The sequence below is a fragment of the Balaenoptera musculus genome, chromosome 20 (assembly GCF_009873245.2).
Source record: "Balaenoptera musculus isolate JJ_BM4_2016_0621 chromosome 20, mBalMus1.pri.v3, whole genome shotgun sequence".
NCBI lineage: Eukaryota > Metazoa > Chordata > Mammalia > Artiodactyla > Balaenopteridae > Balaenoptera > Balaenoptera musculus.
In genome coordinates this window covers 45,047,233-45,064,296 of record NC_045804.1, presented here as the reverse complement: position 1 = coordinate 45,064,296, position 17,064 = coordinate 45,047,233, and the positions used below count along the sequence as shown (strand labels likewise).

General features: G+C 46.7%; 1 protein-coding gene across 5 annotated transcripts in view; it reads left to right on the top strand.

The window, feature by feature from the left end:
* Window positions 1–17,064, top strand: part of SLC6A4 (solute carrier family 6 member 4) — a 35,047-nt gene that overhangs the window by 10,403 nt on the left and 7,580 nt on the right. For 2 of the 5 annotated variants that reach the window (XM_036837720.1, XM_036837722.1), the window contains exons 2-12: window positions 2,562–3,012; window positions 5,473–5,607; window positions 6,045–6,264; window positions 7,088–7,226; window positions 7,769–7,903; window positions 8,267–8,370; window positions 9,477–9,604; window positions 10,734–10,846; window positions 11,501–11,632; window positions 12,670–12,769; window positions 14,239–14,339. In XM_036837720.1, coding sequence (XP_036693615.1) covers window positions 2,673–3,012; window positions 5,473–5,607; window positions 6,045–6,264; window positions 7,088–7,226; window positions 7,769–7,903; window positions 8,267–8,370; window positions 9,477–9,604; window positions 10,734–10,846; window positions 11,501–11,632; window positions 12,670–12,769; window positions 14,239–14,339 — 1,647 coding nt within the window. In that variant the 5' untranslated portion in view covers window positions 2,562–2,672. Of the gene's footprint in view, window positions 1–1,432; window positions 1,525–2,561; window positions 3,013–3,035; window positions 3,343–5,472; window positions 5,608–6,044; window positions 6,265–7,087; window positions 7,227–7,768; window positions 7,904–8,266; window positions 8,371–9,476; window positions 9,605–10,733; window positions 10,847–11,500; window positions 11,633–12,669; window positions 12,770–14,238; window positions 14,340–17,064 lie in introns of those variants that run through there. The other 3 variants (XM_036837721.1, XM_036837724.1, XM_036837723.1) reach the window with 3 other exon arrangements.

The following is a 17,064-nucleotide window of genomic DNA, read 5'->3' as shown; positions in this document are numbered from 1 at the left end:
TGTGGTGGACATGCCAGAGAAAGGGTGGGTGATACAGTTGCTCTTTGAGCTTCAATTTAAATGAGAGGAAAGCTGCAGTATTAAAGATGGGAAGGTGTTCCTACAGAAAATTTGGGGTAAAATTTTGAAGGTGGAAAAAGAAAGACCAGGGAAGGGGGCCCTCGGTCACAGGCAGGGTCTGTCAGCTGGGTGCCGTCTGACCATCCGCACGTGGTAAAGCTCTATTTCTGCCATCTGGTCTGCAAGTTCTTCACTGTTTAATGTGGAAAACATGCCATTGATATAGGCTGGAGGGAAGTACAGAGGCCTTCTTCAAACAACACAACCAGAGACTGCCAAGTTCAGGTTTAATTTAGCTGTGTATTTAAATATATTGACAACTCATCTCTCTCAAAAACAAAAACAGAAACACCTTAAAATAAAAATCCCTTAGCCTAGTAAATGGTACCTTATGGTGGATGAGAGGATGTGTGGTTATTTTAAAAGTCCGTCAAGTCTAGTTGAGGTCTCAGGGAACGGGTGGGGGCAGGGAAGGCTGGACAGCAGCATAAAGATAAGCAGAACAGGTTTTTATCTAGATCACTCTGTCAGAAATTCATATCCTTCTATGGGTCATGTTTGCCTCCTTGAACCCGGGATAGGGTCGGGGGCGGGGGCCAGTTAGATAGGGTGGAACCCAGGACACCTACCCCACCCCGTTAACACGCGCACACACACACCCTCGCTACATAGAGATGGTTTCTCTCTTGTTGCTGTGATATTTTTGGCATCAATCAATCCCTTTAAAATGTTTATTTTCTACTTTACAGAAAGAAACTACCCAGTAAACATGAAACTCTAATTAGTTGCATCCCCTGTGTTCATTTCTGATCCTTGCCAATATTTATGTGCATAGTCATCAGTGTGAATCTACATACTTTGTGTTCTAATTTTTCACTCACTACATTTTTGTCCCTACATTTCCACACGTGGATAGTTAAGTTGTAGTCATCGAAAGCCCCACCAGGGTAGGAGACATACACTCACATTTTTTATGAGCTACCAGTTCCTAGCCAGCCTCCTACTGTTGGATTTGGAGGATTAGTATCAGATCTTTGCAGTTATGAAGAGCAGTAGCAGTATCCCTGGACATCTTTTCCTAGAAAGGTATAATGTGATTTGAGCTAAGCAGAAACAAAGTTCAAGCCCAGAAGAATGAAGTTAGCTAGAAGGTCCTGGCTCCTTACTACTTTATAACAGGCCATAGGTTTAAAGTCCGAAAGGGCTCGGATTTCTACCCCATGTTTGACATCTCAGGGAGCTGAGCTGACTTCCCTGTACCCTGGCCCACAGCAGTGACATGAAGGCACGGCAGCCCTGAGGCATGTGGGGACAGAGACACCAGTCACACTGGTATGTGTAACCTCCACGCTCTTCTCTCTGGCTCTTCCAGCGTGGATGAGAGGTGACCCTGCCTGCCCACTGTTGCAGAACACAAGTGGATTAGCCTCAGGAGTTGCTGGGGAGTGGCAAGAAGAATGAATGGTGAGCAGCAGTGACATTTAAGGCTCAGTGGGACTTGCAGAGGCATGATGGGAATGCAGAAAGGCAAGGCACAGACGGACTGGACACAGCTGGAGGCAGCTAGAATCTGCCCAAAGGTTTCTCAGAGCTGGGCTCCAGGAAGAGTGAAAAAGTCTACAGCTAAGGAGCTAGGGGTGCCTCACAAAGGGTGGCCTCTTCATCTCTTTCCTATGCTCTCTTCCTTTTTAAGTCACACCTATAGTTTATATAAAATATACTTTGAGTGTTCAGTTTAAATGATGGAGAGGACTGTCCTTATCTATTTGCAGCCAGAAACTGCTTCTTTGTTACTCTTTTCCCAGCACAGCATCCAAGACAAAGTAAGTGCTCTGCGAAACTGTTGAAGTGAAGCTTTGTTCTTCTGAGTCACTGGTAAACTCCAGGGTGGGATTCCAGTCCCTCAAATTGAGGTCAATACTTTGCTCTTAATAGAGCCTAGGCAAAACCTTGGTTATTTGCTATTTTTGTTGTCCTGTTGTTTTGTTTTTTCCTTTTCAATTACTTGGTTGTGATTTGATACCTTGCATAGGATGAAAAATGTAGTTGATTTTACTTTACTTTAAAACTTTTTTTGATAGGCAAGAAGCAGATTTATTAATATCCTTTGTAAAGAGTTTACAGAAAATGGATCATGGAAGGATGGTCACGTCCCAGGTCTCGGATGAGTTCCTGGGACAGGCCACCAAGTGAGGGTCCTTGGCTTCGTGCGGGAAAGAATTCAAGAGCAAGCCATAGTAAAGTGAAAGCAGGTTTATTGAGAGAGATACACATTCCACAGGCAGAATGCGATCCGTCTCAGAAGGCGAGTGGCCGTAGTTGATTTTTTTTTGCGGCCATAGTTGATTTTATTGACTCTCATATAGCAAACAGGGTGTCTCACATTTAACAGATGCCTTCATAATCCCATTAACTAATGTAATTCAAGATGTATGATGAGTTACCAAAGACAAGTAAAATGCCTAATTCTGTTTTCCTTTCTCTGTGTGCCTTTCCAACAGAGCTCTCAACCCCACTGATATCAAGTGCTGAGGAGACTCATAGATCAGAGCACCAAGGATTCAGATCGGTCCTTGGCACATGGGCGTCAGCATCATCTACTAGCCAGTAGGATGGAGACCACACCCTTAAATTCCCAGGAGCTATCAGCATATAAGGATGGAGAAGATTGTCAAGGAAATGGTGTTCTACAGAAGGGTGTCCCTGCCCCTGGGGATAAGGCAGAGTCCGGCCAAATCTCGAATGGGTACTCAGCTGTTCCAAGCCCCGGTGCAGGAGACGACACTCAGCATTCCATCCCGGCTGCCACCACCGCCCTAGTGGCTGAGGTTCATCCAGGGGAACGGGAGACGTGGGGCAAGAAGATGGATTTCCTCCTCTCCGTCATTGGCTACGCTGTGGACCTGGGCAATGTCTGGCGCTTTCCCTACATCTGTTACCAGAATGGAGGGGGTCAGTATCATGGGCTGCAAGCAGAGGCTGTGACCCAGGGGAGGTCTGTAGATCCTCTTGGGAGGCCAGAGGATAAATCATGTCTTTTCTGTCTTGTTTAACTGATAATGCATCTGGGAACATGGTTGCTTAGACTTTCAAACTAGTCTAAAAGACAAATCTCCAGTAAGCCAAAACTTTAAGTCAGCATGTCTGCGGCTCTCTGGGTCATGAAGTTGAATGAAAGCTCTCCTGAACCTGACCTCACCAGATTTTCAGCATCATTAATGCTTCATCTGTGGAAGAGCCCCCTTCTCATCCCTGCATTATACAAGCCCTGCTCTCCTCCAAGTGAGACGTGGGGGAATGAGCATCAGCACTATGCTGAGTTCTTTCAGTCCTGCCGGCTGGTTCTGCTCAGAAGAGTCCAGAGAGCTTAGATCTGTGGAAGGAAGAATTGGGAAGTGGCTCCACGTTCCCAGACCCTGCTGGGTCTTTGGACCTGTGTGAGGGCAGAGACGGCATCAGCTCAAGTCCACAGTCTTAAGTTACAATCTGGGCGTGATCCGTAACTGAACCCAGCCACGTTAATGCCAGCCCCAAACCATATATGGATATGCCTTATAGCTCCTACAAGAGTGTTAGATTCTTGAGGCCAGAGACGATTTCTTATTCCTCCTACTATCCCTAATGCCTACAGAGCTGTTTATTTGCAGATTATCAAAAATAGTAGCTGATTGTAGGCATAGATATGGGAGCCCCAGAGAGCAGAGCAGGGTGGAGGAGTGGGTAGGTATGGGGCCTCTGTTTTGACAATGGACTTGCTATCAGAATAGGAAAAGGACCAGAAGTGGGAGTCAAATCAGTTTGTTTGTTTATTTATTTATTTATAAAATTTATTTGGGTGCACCAGATCTTAGTTGCGGCATGTGGGCTCCTTAGTTGCAGCTCATGGGCTCCTTAGTTGTGGCTCACAGGTTCCTTAGTTGCGGCATGCATGTGGGATCTAGTTCCCTGACCAGGGATCGAATCTGCACCCCCTGCATTGGGAGCTTGGAGTCTTAACCACTGCGCCACCAGGGGAGTCCCAGTCATTTATTTTGACAGGAGCTCTGGCAACAGATTTAGGAGGGCAACTAAAATGAGGTTTGAGGGATAATTCGTTTGTGTCCCCCTCATTTCCTCCATGACCTGACACAGAGTTGCCTGGATTTGCTGCATCTTTTAAGGACCTGGGTCCATTCAGCTGCAAAGGCTATTCCAAGAGGGTGGGGGGTGGAGGGAGTGCTGGGAAGCCCAGCGCTCCTGGCCTGGGAGGAGCAGAAGTTGGAATCATCTTATCTCCAGCTTGGGAGGACCCGCCTGTAGCCTGAGCATTATATAAGGGGTTGGGTCACCGGTGATGTTTCCCCTACACTCATTCCCTACTGTAAAGCCAGTCAAGCAAACCCTTTGGACAAATGTCATCATGAGAACACAACATGGTTATTATTCTCAAGCCAGATTTACCCAGTGTGATTGTAAGTTAGATGAAACCTTTCTGAGTTGCACAGATTTCAGATTTCTAGGTTCAGAACACTTTATGGGAGGGAAAGTTGTCAGGGAAAAATCACAGCCGGCTCACCCTTTGGGCTGAAACTCAGGCTGCAGGTGAGCAATCCCCAGCATGGTGTACCCAAATTCTGCCTCAGCCACAAGAGCCAGGAGACACCAGCATCTCCAGTGATGCAGCAGTTCTGCACTTTCTCATTCTGTAGCAAACTACCTGCAAATTTCAGCCATACCTGCAAATTTGCCTCAGGAGGGAGCATTCTGGCTCCGTGGAGTTATGGAAATATAACCAAACATCAGTAGTCAAGTGTCTAGAGCCAGGGATACAGATGAACAAAGATACTAATTCAGTGATTTGCAGTAGTCAACAGACTATTGCAGCTGTTGTACAGGTTGTCACAGGAGATCTGTTCCAAGGGTCCCAAATGCTGGTCCATGTACTGGTTGCATCAGAATCACCTGGAGAGCTTAAAATAATCTTTGTTATACTCATACCTGAAGCTTCTGCTTCAGGAGGTCAGGGTGGGTGTGTGTTTTTAAGCTTACCAGTGATTATGATGAGTGGCTGGGTCTGGGAACCTCAGTTCTCCTCAACCCCGTCAGTTTCTAGTGGAAGAAAAAGAGGCCCAGAGAGAAGGGTCCTCCAGGCAGTTAGAAGTGGAACTGGTCCTAGGGCCTCTTCTGTTGACTCCCAGACCCAGTTTCCTTTCCACGTACTCTCTGCCTCCTCCCAAACCTCACTTCACTGTGGAGCTCTGTCTACTACTACTTTTGGCAAAGGACTAAGACCAGGGGAGCACCGTGTGAGGTCACTCAGGACAGGGTGGCTTCATGACTCTGGAGCATCAGATGGCTCTGTGTGTCCAGATCAGTTGGGCTGTCCTGGGTCAGATGTGGGCAGGGAGTGAAACTGTCTTTCATCTGCCTCAGGGGCATTCCTCCTACCCTACACTATCATGGCCGTTTTCGGGGGGATCCCGCTCTTCTACATGGAGCTCGCGCTGGGCCAGTACCACCGAAATGGATGCATTTCGATATGGAGGAAAATCTGCCCAATTTTCAAAGGTAACGGAAAGGCTTGGGTGGGTGAGTGGGTCCTCCAAGGAAGTGATGATTTCTATCAATGGGTCGAGCTGGGGACCTTCTTCTGGAATCAGTTAGGCCTTAGGTATCCCTGGGAGATAACTTGAGTAATTAAGGTTTTGACTGCTCAAGCAGTATGAGATTGTTAAAAGCAAAATAGAATAAATGGCAATTAAAAGTAAACTAAATAGAAAAAGCATTAATAGCACATGTACACATTTTCTAAAACATGTAACCTTGCAAATACAAATAAGGAATCTACCATATTGCCACTTTTCCACTGTCTCCTGGAGTCTTTGGAGGATGAAATGAATGGCAGCCCCACCTTCACCCCTCACCTGGGCTGCAGTGCCTCCTATGCCCTGCTTAACTGCTGGGCTGCCCTTGAAACTTGGCCTCCCTCACCCTCTCTCTCCCAGGGATCGGTTACGCCATCTGCATCATTGCCTTTTACATCGCCTCCTACTACAACACCATCATGGCCTGGGCGCTCTACTACCTCATCTCCTCTTTTGCGGCCCAGCTGCCCTGGACCAGCTGTAAGAACTCCTGGAACACTGGCAACTGCACTAACTACTTCTCCGAGGACAACATCACCTGGACACTCCATTCAACATCCCCTGCAGAAGAATTTTATACGTAAGTGCATGTAAGTGAGGGGGTGGCCTATTCGGGGCAGGCCACACCCCTGGGCTTTGGCTTCTTAGGAGGGAGGTGGGAGCCAGGGGCTCTTCACCTCTTGGCTGATGGATTTCTGAGAGATGAAGCTATCGGGGAGGGGGAGTAAACGTGAGTGAGGGAGTTGGGAGACTACCTTGAGTGCTCCACAGTCTGGGCCTCTGCGCCGTCCCCCTCTTTTCTGTTGTGCCCAGGCCAGTCCCTACCTTCACATTCCAAAATTATTCCCCTGCATCAAAACTGCCTTTCTTCCTGGGCCCTCCTTGCAGCCAGCTGTCATGTAAGCAAAGCCTCCCACTACTTCAATAGTTTGAAACTACGCAAAGAGTTTCTGGTTTCATGTATTCACTTAATACGTGGGATCTACCCTTTGGAAGAAGATGCCTGGAGTAGGTAGTTTTCTTTAATGCTGGAATTTCAGGCAATAGCAGCCCAAAGGGAGCTGTTTTGGGGTGGGGAAGGGACCCACTGCCCACACATACAAATCCTCATGCACCCAGAAGCCAGTCATGTTAGTCGTTCGTTGGATCCCAGCCTAGGAAGGAGACCTGGAAGTCTGCTTTTGGGCCGAGCGCTCTTCCCAGGGTTGGTCGGCTTGACTGCCCTGTTCTCTCCTTCAGGATGGGCAGAGCCCCTCCCAGCTCTTCCCGAGGCTTGCTGACCACTTGATCCTTGCAGTGCTGTGTCCGTTTTTTCTCTTGGCATCCTCCCAGAGGTATCACACACAGTATGCTCAGGTAACTGTTCAGACCACGTCACCGGCCCTTCTTTCTCATTCACTCAGGCGCCACGTCCTGCAGATCCACCGGTCAAAGGGGCTCCAGGACCTGGGGGGCATCAGCTGGCAGCTTGCCCTCTGCATCATGCTGATCTTCACTATTATCTACTTTAGCATCTGGAAAGGTGTCAAAACATCTGGCAAGGTGAGGAGGACTCTGGCTGCTGATCCAGGCTACCAAGGGGCCCTGGAGGATCTAACTCAGAATTCAGTGGCCTGGATAGCCAGAGACAGGGGGACATGTTTTCCTTTACACCAAACACATTCCATGATTTTCAGTCTCTTGTCACCAAATCGGTTAGAAAATTCTAGAAATGGGTCAATCCCAAGAACCATTATATGATTTTTAAAAAATTCCTTTAACATGCTGGTAGTGTCATAACTAATAATAGTGGCAATAATTTACTGAAAACCCATCATGGACCATGTACAGTGTTTTGTATACACTGGCTACTTTGTCTCCTGCTAGGTATTTTCCCCATCTTACAGATGGGGAGTGGGTTTAGAGGTAGTTAGTACCAGCAAGCAGGGAATCAGATCCCTGTATGATTTTAAAGGCTGTGATCTTTCTGCCACCCTGCCTCCTAAAATTACAGAAAAAAAAGAGGTGGATCTTCTTTCTTGGAGGTTTTCAAGAATAAGACACCAGCATTCATGTGGTGATAACCTATGTTTCCTTCCTTACAGGTGGTTTGGGTAACAGCCACCTTCCCTTACATCATCCTTTCGATCCTGCTGGTGAGGGGGGCCACCCTCCCCGGAGCCTGGAGGGGAGTTCTCTTCTATTTGAAACCCAACTGGCAGAAACTCCTGGAGACAGGGGTAAGATAATGAGGAAAGCAGTGTGCACCTGTCTGTCTTTTTACTAACTGAAGCTAGTCCTCCGAATAGGACAGTAGGAACAACTGAAATTTGGGTTCAGCGGCAAGTCTGCAGTGATGCTTTAAACCAGAAATACAAGCATGAAAAGTACAGTTGAGGCCACTGCGTTGGTTTATGTCTAAGTGATAGGAAGAGAACTCACATTTGTTTGCACTTGGTATGTGGCCAGCCCTGGAAGGAGCCCTGAGAAGCCTGTTTTTTGCCTCTGCATGTAGCCACATGGAGGCATGAGGGCGCTGGCCCCACTGGTGCTCAGCGATGGCCTGGGTCTCAGCCCTGGCCCTTACCTCTGCTGTGTTGCAGGTGTGGGTGGATGCGGCCGCCCAGATCTTCTTCTCTCTCGGTCCTGGCTTTGGGGTCCTGCTGGCTTTTGCGAGCTACAACAAATTCAACAACAACTGTTACCAGTGAGTATCTGGGGCCCCCCAAGCAAAGCTTGAAAGTGGAGTGAGTGTAAGTCAGCTGGTCTGGAGGAAAGCAATCAAACCGATGGCCTCAAACCTGGCCAGGCTTAGGCCACGTTGACACTCTGACCCTCAGGGGTGCCACAGGTGCCTGACCACTCACCCAGACCATAGCCTCACCCAGGCCACTCGGGTTGAGAGAGGCTCAAGGCCACTTCCGTTTTGTGAGATTCTCTATATGTCAGGAAAAATTAAGAAATTCCAAAGCAGGTTTACAAAAATCACAACATACATTCAATGTTTAGATTTGACCTGTTAATGTATTTAACAACAAAAATTGTGATAATTTATTTATGTATATATACACAAAAAGAATAATGATTGAACTACTTTGACCAACATAGAATGCCATAATTTTTATGTCAAAATCTCATTTCAGAAATGTGACAAAACAGGGAGCATGGCACCAATTATGATTTAAATATCACTCCTCATCTTTAGAGTTAACTTTGTCTTAATATTCTATCACAGATGGCAATGTCCAGCAGTCTGACTGTGCTATTCGTAAGATAATTATAGAATTAACTTTAAAAAAAAAAAGGAATTTACATGCACCCTAAGCAATGTGGCCTTGCATTGGGACACCAGCCTAAAGTTGTATGATGAGGTCCTCTTTTAAAAGTGTCAGGATCTTTGTGGCACTCTTATAACCTCATTTACACATAATGTCAAAAGTCTAAATCTGAGATCTTCACAAATGTAAGGCCAAGGCCTCCTCCTGGCCCCCACTGCAACTCAGGCCCTGCTTCAGAGCAAGCCTTGTTTGAAATCCAGAGGTCTGTGCTGTGCTGGTTTACAACAAAATCATCTCTTAAAACCACCCCTGACTGCTGTTCTCCCCATGCCATGCGTGGTGATAACAGCAGCTTGTGCTTCAAGGTAATGCAACCCATCTGAGAGGCTGGGCCCTGGGAGGAGGGGAGGAGACACACGGACAGGCTTGAAGTCCCTGTGAGCTCAGCCCACTCACCCTTGTCACAGCTGGAGACAGATGCTCCTTAGATTCCTGACTTGGAAATGTCTCAGGCCCCTTGGGTTTTCTGCTCCAGAGACGCCTTGGTGACCAGTGTGGTGAATTGCATGACGAGCTTCGTTTCAGGATTTGTCATCTTCACAGTGCTGGGGTATATGGCTGAGATGAGGAACGAAGATGTGTCTGAGGTGGCCAAAGATGCAGGTAGGACCTCGGGTTTTGTTTGGGTTCCTGGCTCCCACTGAATTGCTTTGCTGCTCTTTGGATCTTTACAAATATCTAACTTTTGCATTATTTCTAAATGTTCCTCTTAAAATTCTCAAAGGTTTTAGAGAAACTTACTGCCTTGGAAATTTCAACACTTTCCATGGTGGTAATGGGGCTGGAAGTCTGCTGGCCTAGAGCCCGTGCTCCGCAGCAAGAGAAGCCACTGCAATGAGAAGCCTGCTCGCTGCAACTAGAGAAAGTCCGCTCACAGCAACGACGACCCAACACAGCCTAAATAAATAAATAGATAGATAGCAATTCCTATTTAAAAAAAACAAAACAGAACAAAAAAAGTGTGTTTGGGTCCTGTGATGGGTCCAAGTCTAGTAAGCAAATGATTACTAATCCTTTGCAGAAAAATTAGATGTAGATGATATAGCACTCTACTGTACTGTAAGGTTTCATGGAAAAAGAGTGACAGACGTTGAAGAAGAGGTTATGGGATCTTGTGGATGGAGTCCCAGGGCTTTCTTGCAAACATACATCTGTCTTTAGCCCGACACGGTGCTCTGATGAACTCCATGCCCCAAACTAAGGGCGGCCTATCTAGTCCATGAGAGGTTGAAGACATGTCCCTCATACTATCAAAAAGGACTTCAAAATAGCTGGAGGTCTTTATTCCGAGGCCGCTATGATTCTTCTGAAATCAGTATAACATTTCCTACTGTTCCGGAGCTAAAGAGAGAGCTAAACGCTGTGAGACTTCAGAGATGTATCAATCCTCATGTTGAAAAAAAAAAAAAAAAACACTGAATTATTATATAGTGGACACTCTAATTCATGTGCTCAGCTTTGCTAGTCTTGAGGTCTCAGGTTTGTTTCGTTTCTCCATGTTGGTTGAGGGCGCACACTCTTCAAGGTGGATACTGTTCCCTTCCTGCCTCCCAGGATGTCCAGGTAGGATGGTGTGGGGTGTGAGGAAGCATTTGGTACATGTCCAACCCTGATTCACATGTAAGGTTTTGTGACAGGAATTGTAATTGTTGGTGTGGCCAAGTTTCTCCTGAGACATCTTTGTAGGGCAGGCCTCAGCGACCACCTCCTCCTCTTTCCCGCTCTGTCTCAGGCCCCAGCCTGCTCTTCATCACATATGCGGAAGCCATAGCCAACATGCCAGCATCCACGTTCTTTGCCATCATCTTCTTCCTGATGTTAATCACACTGGGCTTGGACAGCACGGTAAGTGAATGGGGAGGGAAATCCGGCTCTCGGGAGGAGGGAGAAGGGGGGGAGGAGGAGGGGAAGGAAGCTACCCATTCCTTCCCATCCTGGCCACCCCAGGCCATGTTGGCTGCTCCCTCTTGGTGCTCCCTCAGCCCCTGTTCACTTGGGTGCTTACTGCCCTCTAGTACATTAGAGGCATTAATGGGATGAGGGTAAAGTGCCAGGCACAGGCCAAGAGCTCAGCATATGTGAACTGTTGTGCACTGACTGTGCACTGTCCCTTGACCAGACTGGCAGCACCTGAAGGCCAGGGCAAGGTCACACTTGTGTCTCAGTGCCCTGCAGCCCAGCATTCATATCATTAGTGTGGAATGAGTCTCAGCTTTGAGTTGGCATTTCTGGTGCAACCAAAGTCTCCCCGAGAGACCTCATGTAAAGAAGTCCTGTCCATGTGCTATACTTTCTTTCCTTGATGTCCTTAGGAATGGGTTCTAAATGACGGGGTAAAACGGAGATATGTTTCCAGTGAGGGCCGGTGAGTAGGGGGAACTGGTCACGATCAGCTTGACAGGTCACTTGGCAATCTAACCCCTCCCTTCTGTTCACTGTCCTAGAGGTAGCAGATTTGTCCCAAAGTCTACACAGTGACCATTTGTGTGCCCCTCTCAGTTTGCAGGCTTGGAGGGGGTGATCACAGCCGTGCTGGATGAGTTTCCACACATCTGGTCCAAGCGCCGGGAGTGGTTTGTGCTCAGCGTGGTCATTACCTGCTTCTTTGGATCCCTGATCACCCTGACTTTTGTGAGTACCACAACCCTAAACTTAGAGTCAGCCTCCCCTAGGGCAACAGAATGTTACAAGAAGCTGTTCCTTTCCATCCTACATGGTGCCCTGGCTTTGGGGCCAAAGGGAGAGAAGTTGTCACTGCTGTTAAAAAGTTAGTCATCAAGGAGAAGAAGAAAAGTTGTTTCTAGTGGCATCTGTCTGAAGAATCTGGGCGTGGTATCTGGAGGCTCAGCATTTTACAGCAAATCCAACTAGATTTAAGGCTTGACAGACTATCTGGAGGAAAACTAAGATGTGCCTTTTCAGTCTATTTCCAGTCCTTAGGGCTGCTTTCATAGGAATAGTGCCCTGATGTCCTGATATGCTGAACATCTGGAGGCTGGCATCTCATGTTTGTAATGTCACTTCGTCTCCTCCAGAGAATTTGTAATGGTAAAGAATTTAGACCTTCTCCAGTGATATGATTTTTTTTTTGGGGGGGTAGCTAAGGCAAATACTGTCAAACTGTAAATCAGGCATCAGATAGTACCCATAGGCATTGTAGGAGTGTATCCTTCTGACTCAAGGCAGATTTTGTAGATAAACATCTTCAAGCCGTGACCCCAATGGCTCTGGAGCTTCAGCAGGGTTGTGGGGCCCTGAGTAGGACCCAAGGGATTTGTGAGTTAGGACAGAGGCAAAACCATGACCACTGGGGCCGGTGTGTCTGGTACTGTAGATTTTCTGGGGTAGAATACACAGTAGGTATTCAGTAAATTGAAGAAAGTTGAAAACAGATCCAGAGGCGCTTTTGAGTTTGTCTCTTAAAGCTTAGTGGGGAGTGGAAACAAGATGAGAGTGACCTGTAGGGCGGGAAGAGGTGTGTCTGATGGGATGAAATCTTGCCCACCTGCCAAGGCCAGTCCAAGAAGTAGGCTCTGGGACACTTATGTTAGATCCAAGGTGAGAATTTTCCAGAATTATCCTAAGTTAAGAAGTTCTTTTTGCTCCTGTCGTAAAGAGGAGGCAGTGCCTCAGAGGGCCTTTAACCAGGTTTGTGGTCTCATTTCCAGGGAGGGGCCTACGTGGTGAAGCTGCTGGAGGAGTTTGCCACGGGACCCGCAGTGCTCACTGTTGCCCTGATAGAAGCAATTGCTGTGTGTTGGTTCTATGGTAAGATGCTCCCTTCCACTAGCCACGATCCTTCCTACACCAGCCCATGTAGCCACCAGAATACAGAAGGGCTGATGTCGTCAGGGAAAAGCAGGCCGGTGTACAAGACGTCACCTCCTGCATCCCTTCTTCAAAAACAGGTCATCACTTCCTCCACACTCTATGCAACAGATTGCCTGTACTCCTGGGAGGACGTTTTTTTCTTCTGAGTTTATATGTTTACCCAGTGGAGACAGGCTGAAGTGGTTCCCTATAGCTCATCCACAGTGGTTGCTTAAGATCCCGACAGGCTCTAAGAATTGGACAGACAACAAAGAACTAGTGCACAGTGAATGCATTTGCAGAGTGTACAATATTCTGCTGTTACATAGAGTGGCCCCACTTTAAATTTCACAAACGAGCACTCCCTCCAGAGCCCTGAGACAGAGTTTAGGAGCTTATCTTCTAGGGAAGAGGCAAGAATGTTCCTGTTTGTTTGGATTATCTGTCTTGGTAAAGCCTCCAATTTACACCGCCCCCCCCCCCCCGCCCCCCTGATCATGGGATGGAATCTGATAAGGGTGAAACCACCAGGAGCGGAGAGAGAGAGAGCTGACACAGGTTCATGGGCAGGGATCCCAAGAGCCCCTGGGCGAGGATGAGGAGGGCACAGGCAATGGAAATGAAGAAAACCAAGTTCAGAGATGCCTTTCTTCATCTTTAAAATCAAGACGTGATGATTTCATTCTGAAAATATTTTCCTAGTTTCTATGATAGCAGAACAGCTTTAACATGTGTGTCATTGCACATAATATAAAGAAGGGGGGGCCCACATTTTGAGTTGCATGTGAGCCCTCTTTTTTTTTTTGAAAGAAGTCCTCCCCACCTCCTCAGCACTTCGGAGGACCAAGTTCAAGGTGTGTGATGTTACAGACCTGCTGGGCACTTTCAGGGAAGCAACTGCAGAGCACCCTTCCTTCCCCTTGTCGATTTCTCCCCCGAGTCCTCACTTCCATGCCAGTTACTTGGTAGAGAAGAACCTTGATCTTGATCTGACATATGATCTGACATTTTAACCACAATAGTGTGGTTAAAATTTTCTCTTGAAAGTTTCCAGCATATGGTCAGAGTCAGTCTCTGTTAAGTGAGTTCACCATTTTTAGACAAAATTCCACTTCCTTTTCTACAGTAATGATAAAATCAGATATATGCTGAAACCCTAGAAAGGCAGTGTGGGCACCAAGAGGGGGCTTTAGGTCCCTCTCCAGATGTCCACCAATCCTCCCACTCTGTGTAGAAAGAGCTTTGCTTACTGTAACGTGCATTTTTGTGACAAGTCCCCCATCTCACTTTCAGACCAGATTGGTGCCCCCGAGCCCCTCCTTTGGAGAAACTCCAGAGCTGCTACTCTCTCTGAGAGTCAAGGGATAGGAGGACAGTCTAGTTCCTCTCTCAGTCAGTCAGTCTCGTTCTCTTTCGGATGATTTTAGGCATCAATCAGTTCTGCAGTGATGTGAAGGAAATGCTTGGCTTCAGCCCTGGATGGTTTTGGAGGATCTGCTGGGTAGCCATCAGCCCTCTGTTTCTCCTGGTGAGTTGTCATTTCCCTTCTCCTTCTTGCCCTGGAGAAAGATTCACCCTCAAACAAACACTCATAAAAAAATAAATTTTATCGAAGTGTAACATATATATACAGAAAAGTGTGCAAATCATAAGTGTACATCTCAGTGAAATTCTATAAATTGAGCACCATTTGTAGCTAAAACCATACCAAGAACAAACACATGACCAGTACTTCACAAGCCCCTCTTGTGCCCCCTCCCAGTCACTGTGCCCCATAGTTAACCACTCTTCTGGTTTCTGTCACATTATTCATCCCTCCCCTGCTCCGTGATAATGACAACATAACGTTCATTGAGCAGTAAGTGCCAGGCCAGACTTTACGCTAAACTTAACACCCATTGCTGTTTCAACTCTCACAACAATTCTATGAAGTAGAGTTCTAGTTCCCCATTTCACAGTTTCAGAGAAATTGAGGCTTAGGGTCCAAGGTCACATGACAAGAACTGTTCAAGGCCGGGGAAGTATTTACTGTGCTGCTCATGAAGGACCTAACAAGGGTCCTAGTAATTCTGTATTCATTTTCTTAAAGACCACCCCCACCCCCCACCAGGTTTCTCAGGTGTAGATCTGAGTCAAAAGTAGAATCCATTCATTGTAGAATGAGAGAGTTCAGCTCCAAGGGTTGCCTGTTTGCCAGGACGTGTTCAGTGCTGACTCCATCCTTGCTGCGTGTGCCCCTACGTCCCTCCTGGTACCCGTCTGAAGGAGATGTTTGCCCAAAGATGGATAAGCACCCTGCTAACATCCCAGGTGCACTGTGAGGTAGCCTGGGGTAAAGTGACTCTGTGCACATCAGCAGCGATTACTCTCAGTTCTTTCATTTATCTGTAACTTGATTTGGGGTGGGGGGAGCTTTTTGATCTTTTAGAGCCAGAGACTGTTCCTTCAGTCCAGCTCCAGCTTATTAGGATATCTGGACCATCCATCTCATCTTACGACATGTATGCAGCTGTGCCTTCCTCTTCTTTCAAAACAACCCTTTTTGCATTCTATTTTGACTTTCTCGGGGTAGTTCTTTATTTTTTGTGCTTTTCTGTACCTGCATATCTCTATGTTAACCTATAAGATGGACAGTGTGCTCATTCTTGCCTCCATAATGCTGCACGTGTCTCTCTCTACCCCAGAATCCCTCCTTGACTTACATTCCCCTGGACCCTGGAGGTTTCCAGAACCAAAGCCAACCTTTGCCCCAAGCAGCAGATACTCTCAGGGCCTGGGGGCTCTGGTGTGTGCTGTGCGCTCCAGTGTTCCTCTACATCTCGGCCTGGTAGTTCCTTATTACCTTGTCAGCTCACTGTTGCTTTTTGGTAAATTTAAAACAATGTATTTTTAAATCCAGAAATTTTAGTTGTTTTCAGTGAGAGGGTTGGTCTGGATCACTAGTCTGCCATTACTAGAAGCAGAAGTCCTGACATAAATGGGTTATTATATTGTTACCAGTGCTTCTTGATAATCTACTTAAATCTTTTCATTTGTTTTTCAAAGGAAGGAGAGATATTGGATTAGTTCCCTGAGGGAAGAAGCCATGTTTGTTTGTTTGTCTACTTTCATATTGTCCACACAGGGAGGGAATGATGTTCAGGGCTGAGACTCAGGAAAGGCAAGCAAGGCACTCATCCTGGACGTAAAATTTCCGGGGGTACCAAAAAAACTCAGTAGTCAAGATAAATACTACTTTTTTTTTTTTTTTTTGGCTGCATCGCGCAGCTTGTGGGATCTTAGTTCCCTGACCAGGGATCGAACCCTTGCTCCCTGCAGTGGAAGCATGGAGTCTTAACCACTGGACTACCAGGGAAGTCCCGATAAATACTATTTTTATGCAGTAGTTTTTAAAAATCAAAATTAATGCAAAAAAAAATCCCTGATGAACAAAATACCAACGTTTTAAATAAACACAGGATCCAACCATATACTTGCATGTCTCACTTCACTCACCTTGCCCTAATCTGGCCCTGTCAGAGCTTGTCTTTTTAAAGTATTGCACTAAAATATTATATTATTATTATTTCTTGATTACTGAAATTTTGACATCCTCTTAAATGTTGTGCCCAAGGTGAATGTCTCATATGCCTTACCCTAGTCCCTGGCCCCAGGCTTTTTAGTAGTTTCATTTCTGTGGTTGTCTGGCAAACTGGGGTGAAACTCTTGGTGTACAGCCAATGAGTTTCCGTGCCCAGCAAAACCCAGGTACAGATCTGGGTTCAGGGACATGACATATTCCTGTGATGTTCACCCTACTCACTTCCTCTAAGGCAAGTGCTCCAGGGCCCAATTAAGAGGAGGCAAATCTGTCTTCCACTTCTGGGTTTACTTAACAGATCCCCTGCTCTGGGCTGGGCTTTTTAAAAGCTGCTTTAGGTAAACAACGAGTAGCTTACTAAAAATATTCTTTTCACTGAAGCCAAGTTATAAAGAAGAAAAATATCGTATATGGAGCAAGAGGAAGTGGGGATGTGCGAGGGGTGTCTGGAGCAATACTTAGTGGCCACAATGAGAGCTTGAGACCTCCCTGAACTGCATTAGGTTTCACACACCTGACATCAAGATGAGATGAGTTACAGCAGGGATGGCTCCTAACCAGACCCCACCTTTCCCTGTTCAAAATTACCTTTCTTAGTAGCCGGGGTCTGGGGCCTGAGGAGAGTCTGTCCAGAGAAAGGTTTGCGATTGGCTGGGCTCCTGTTTTGAAAGCT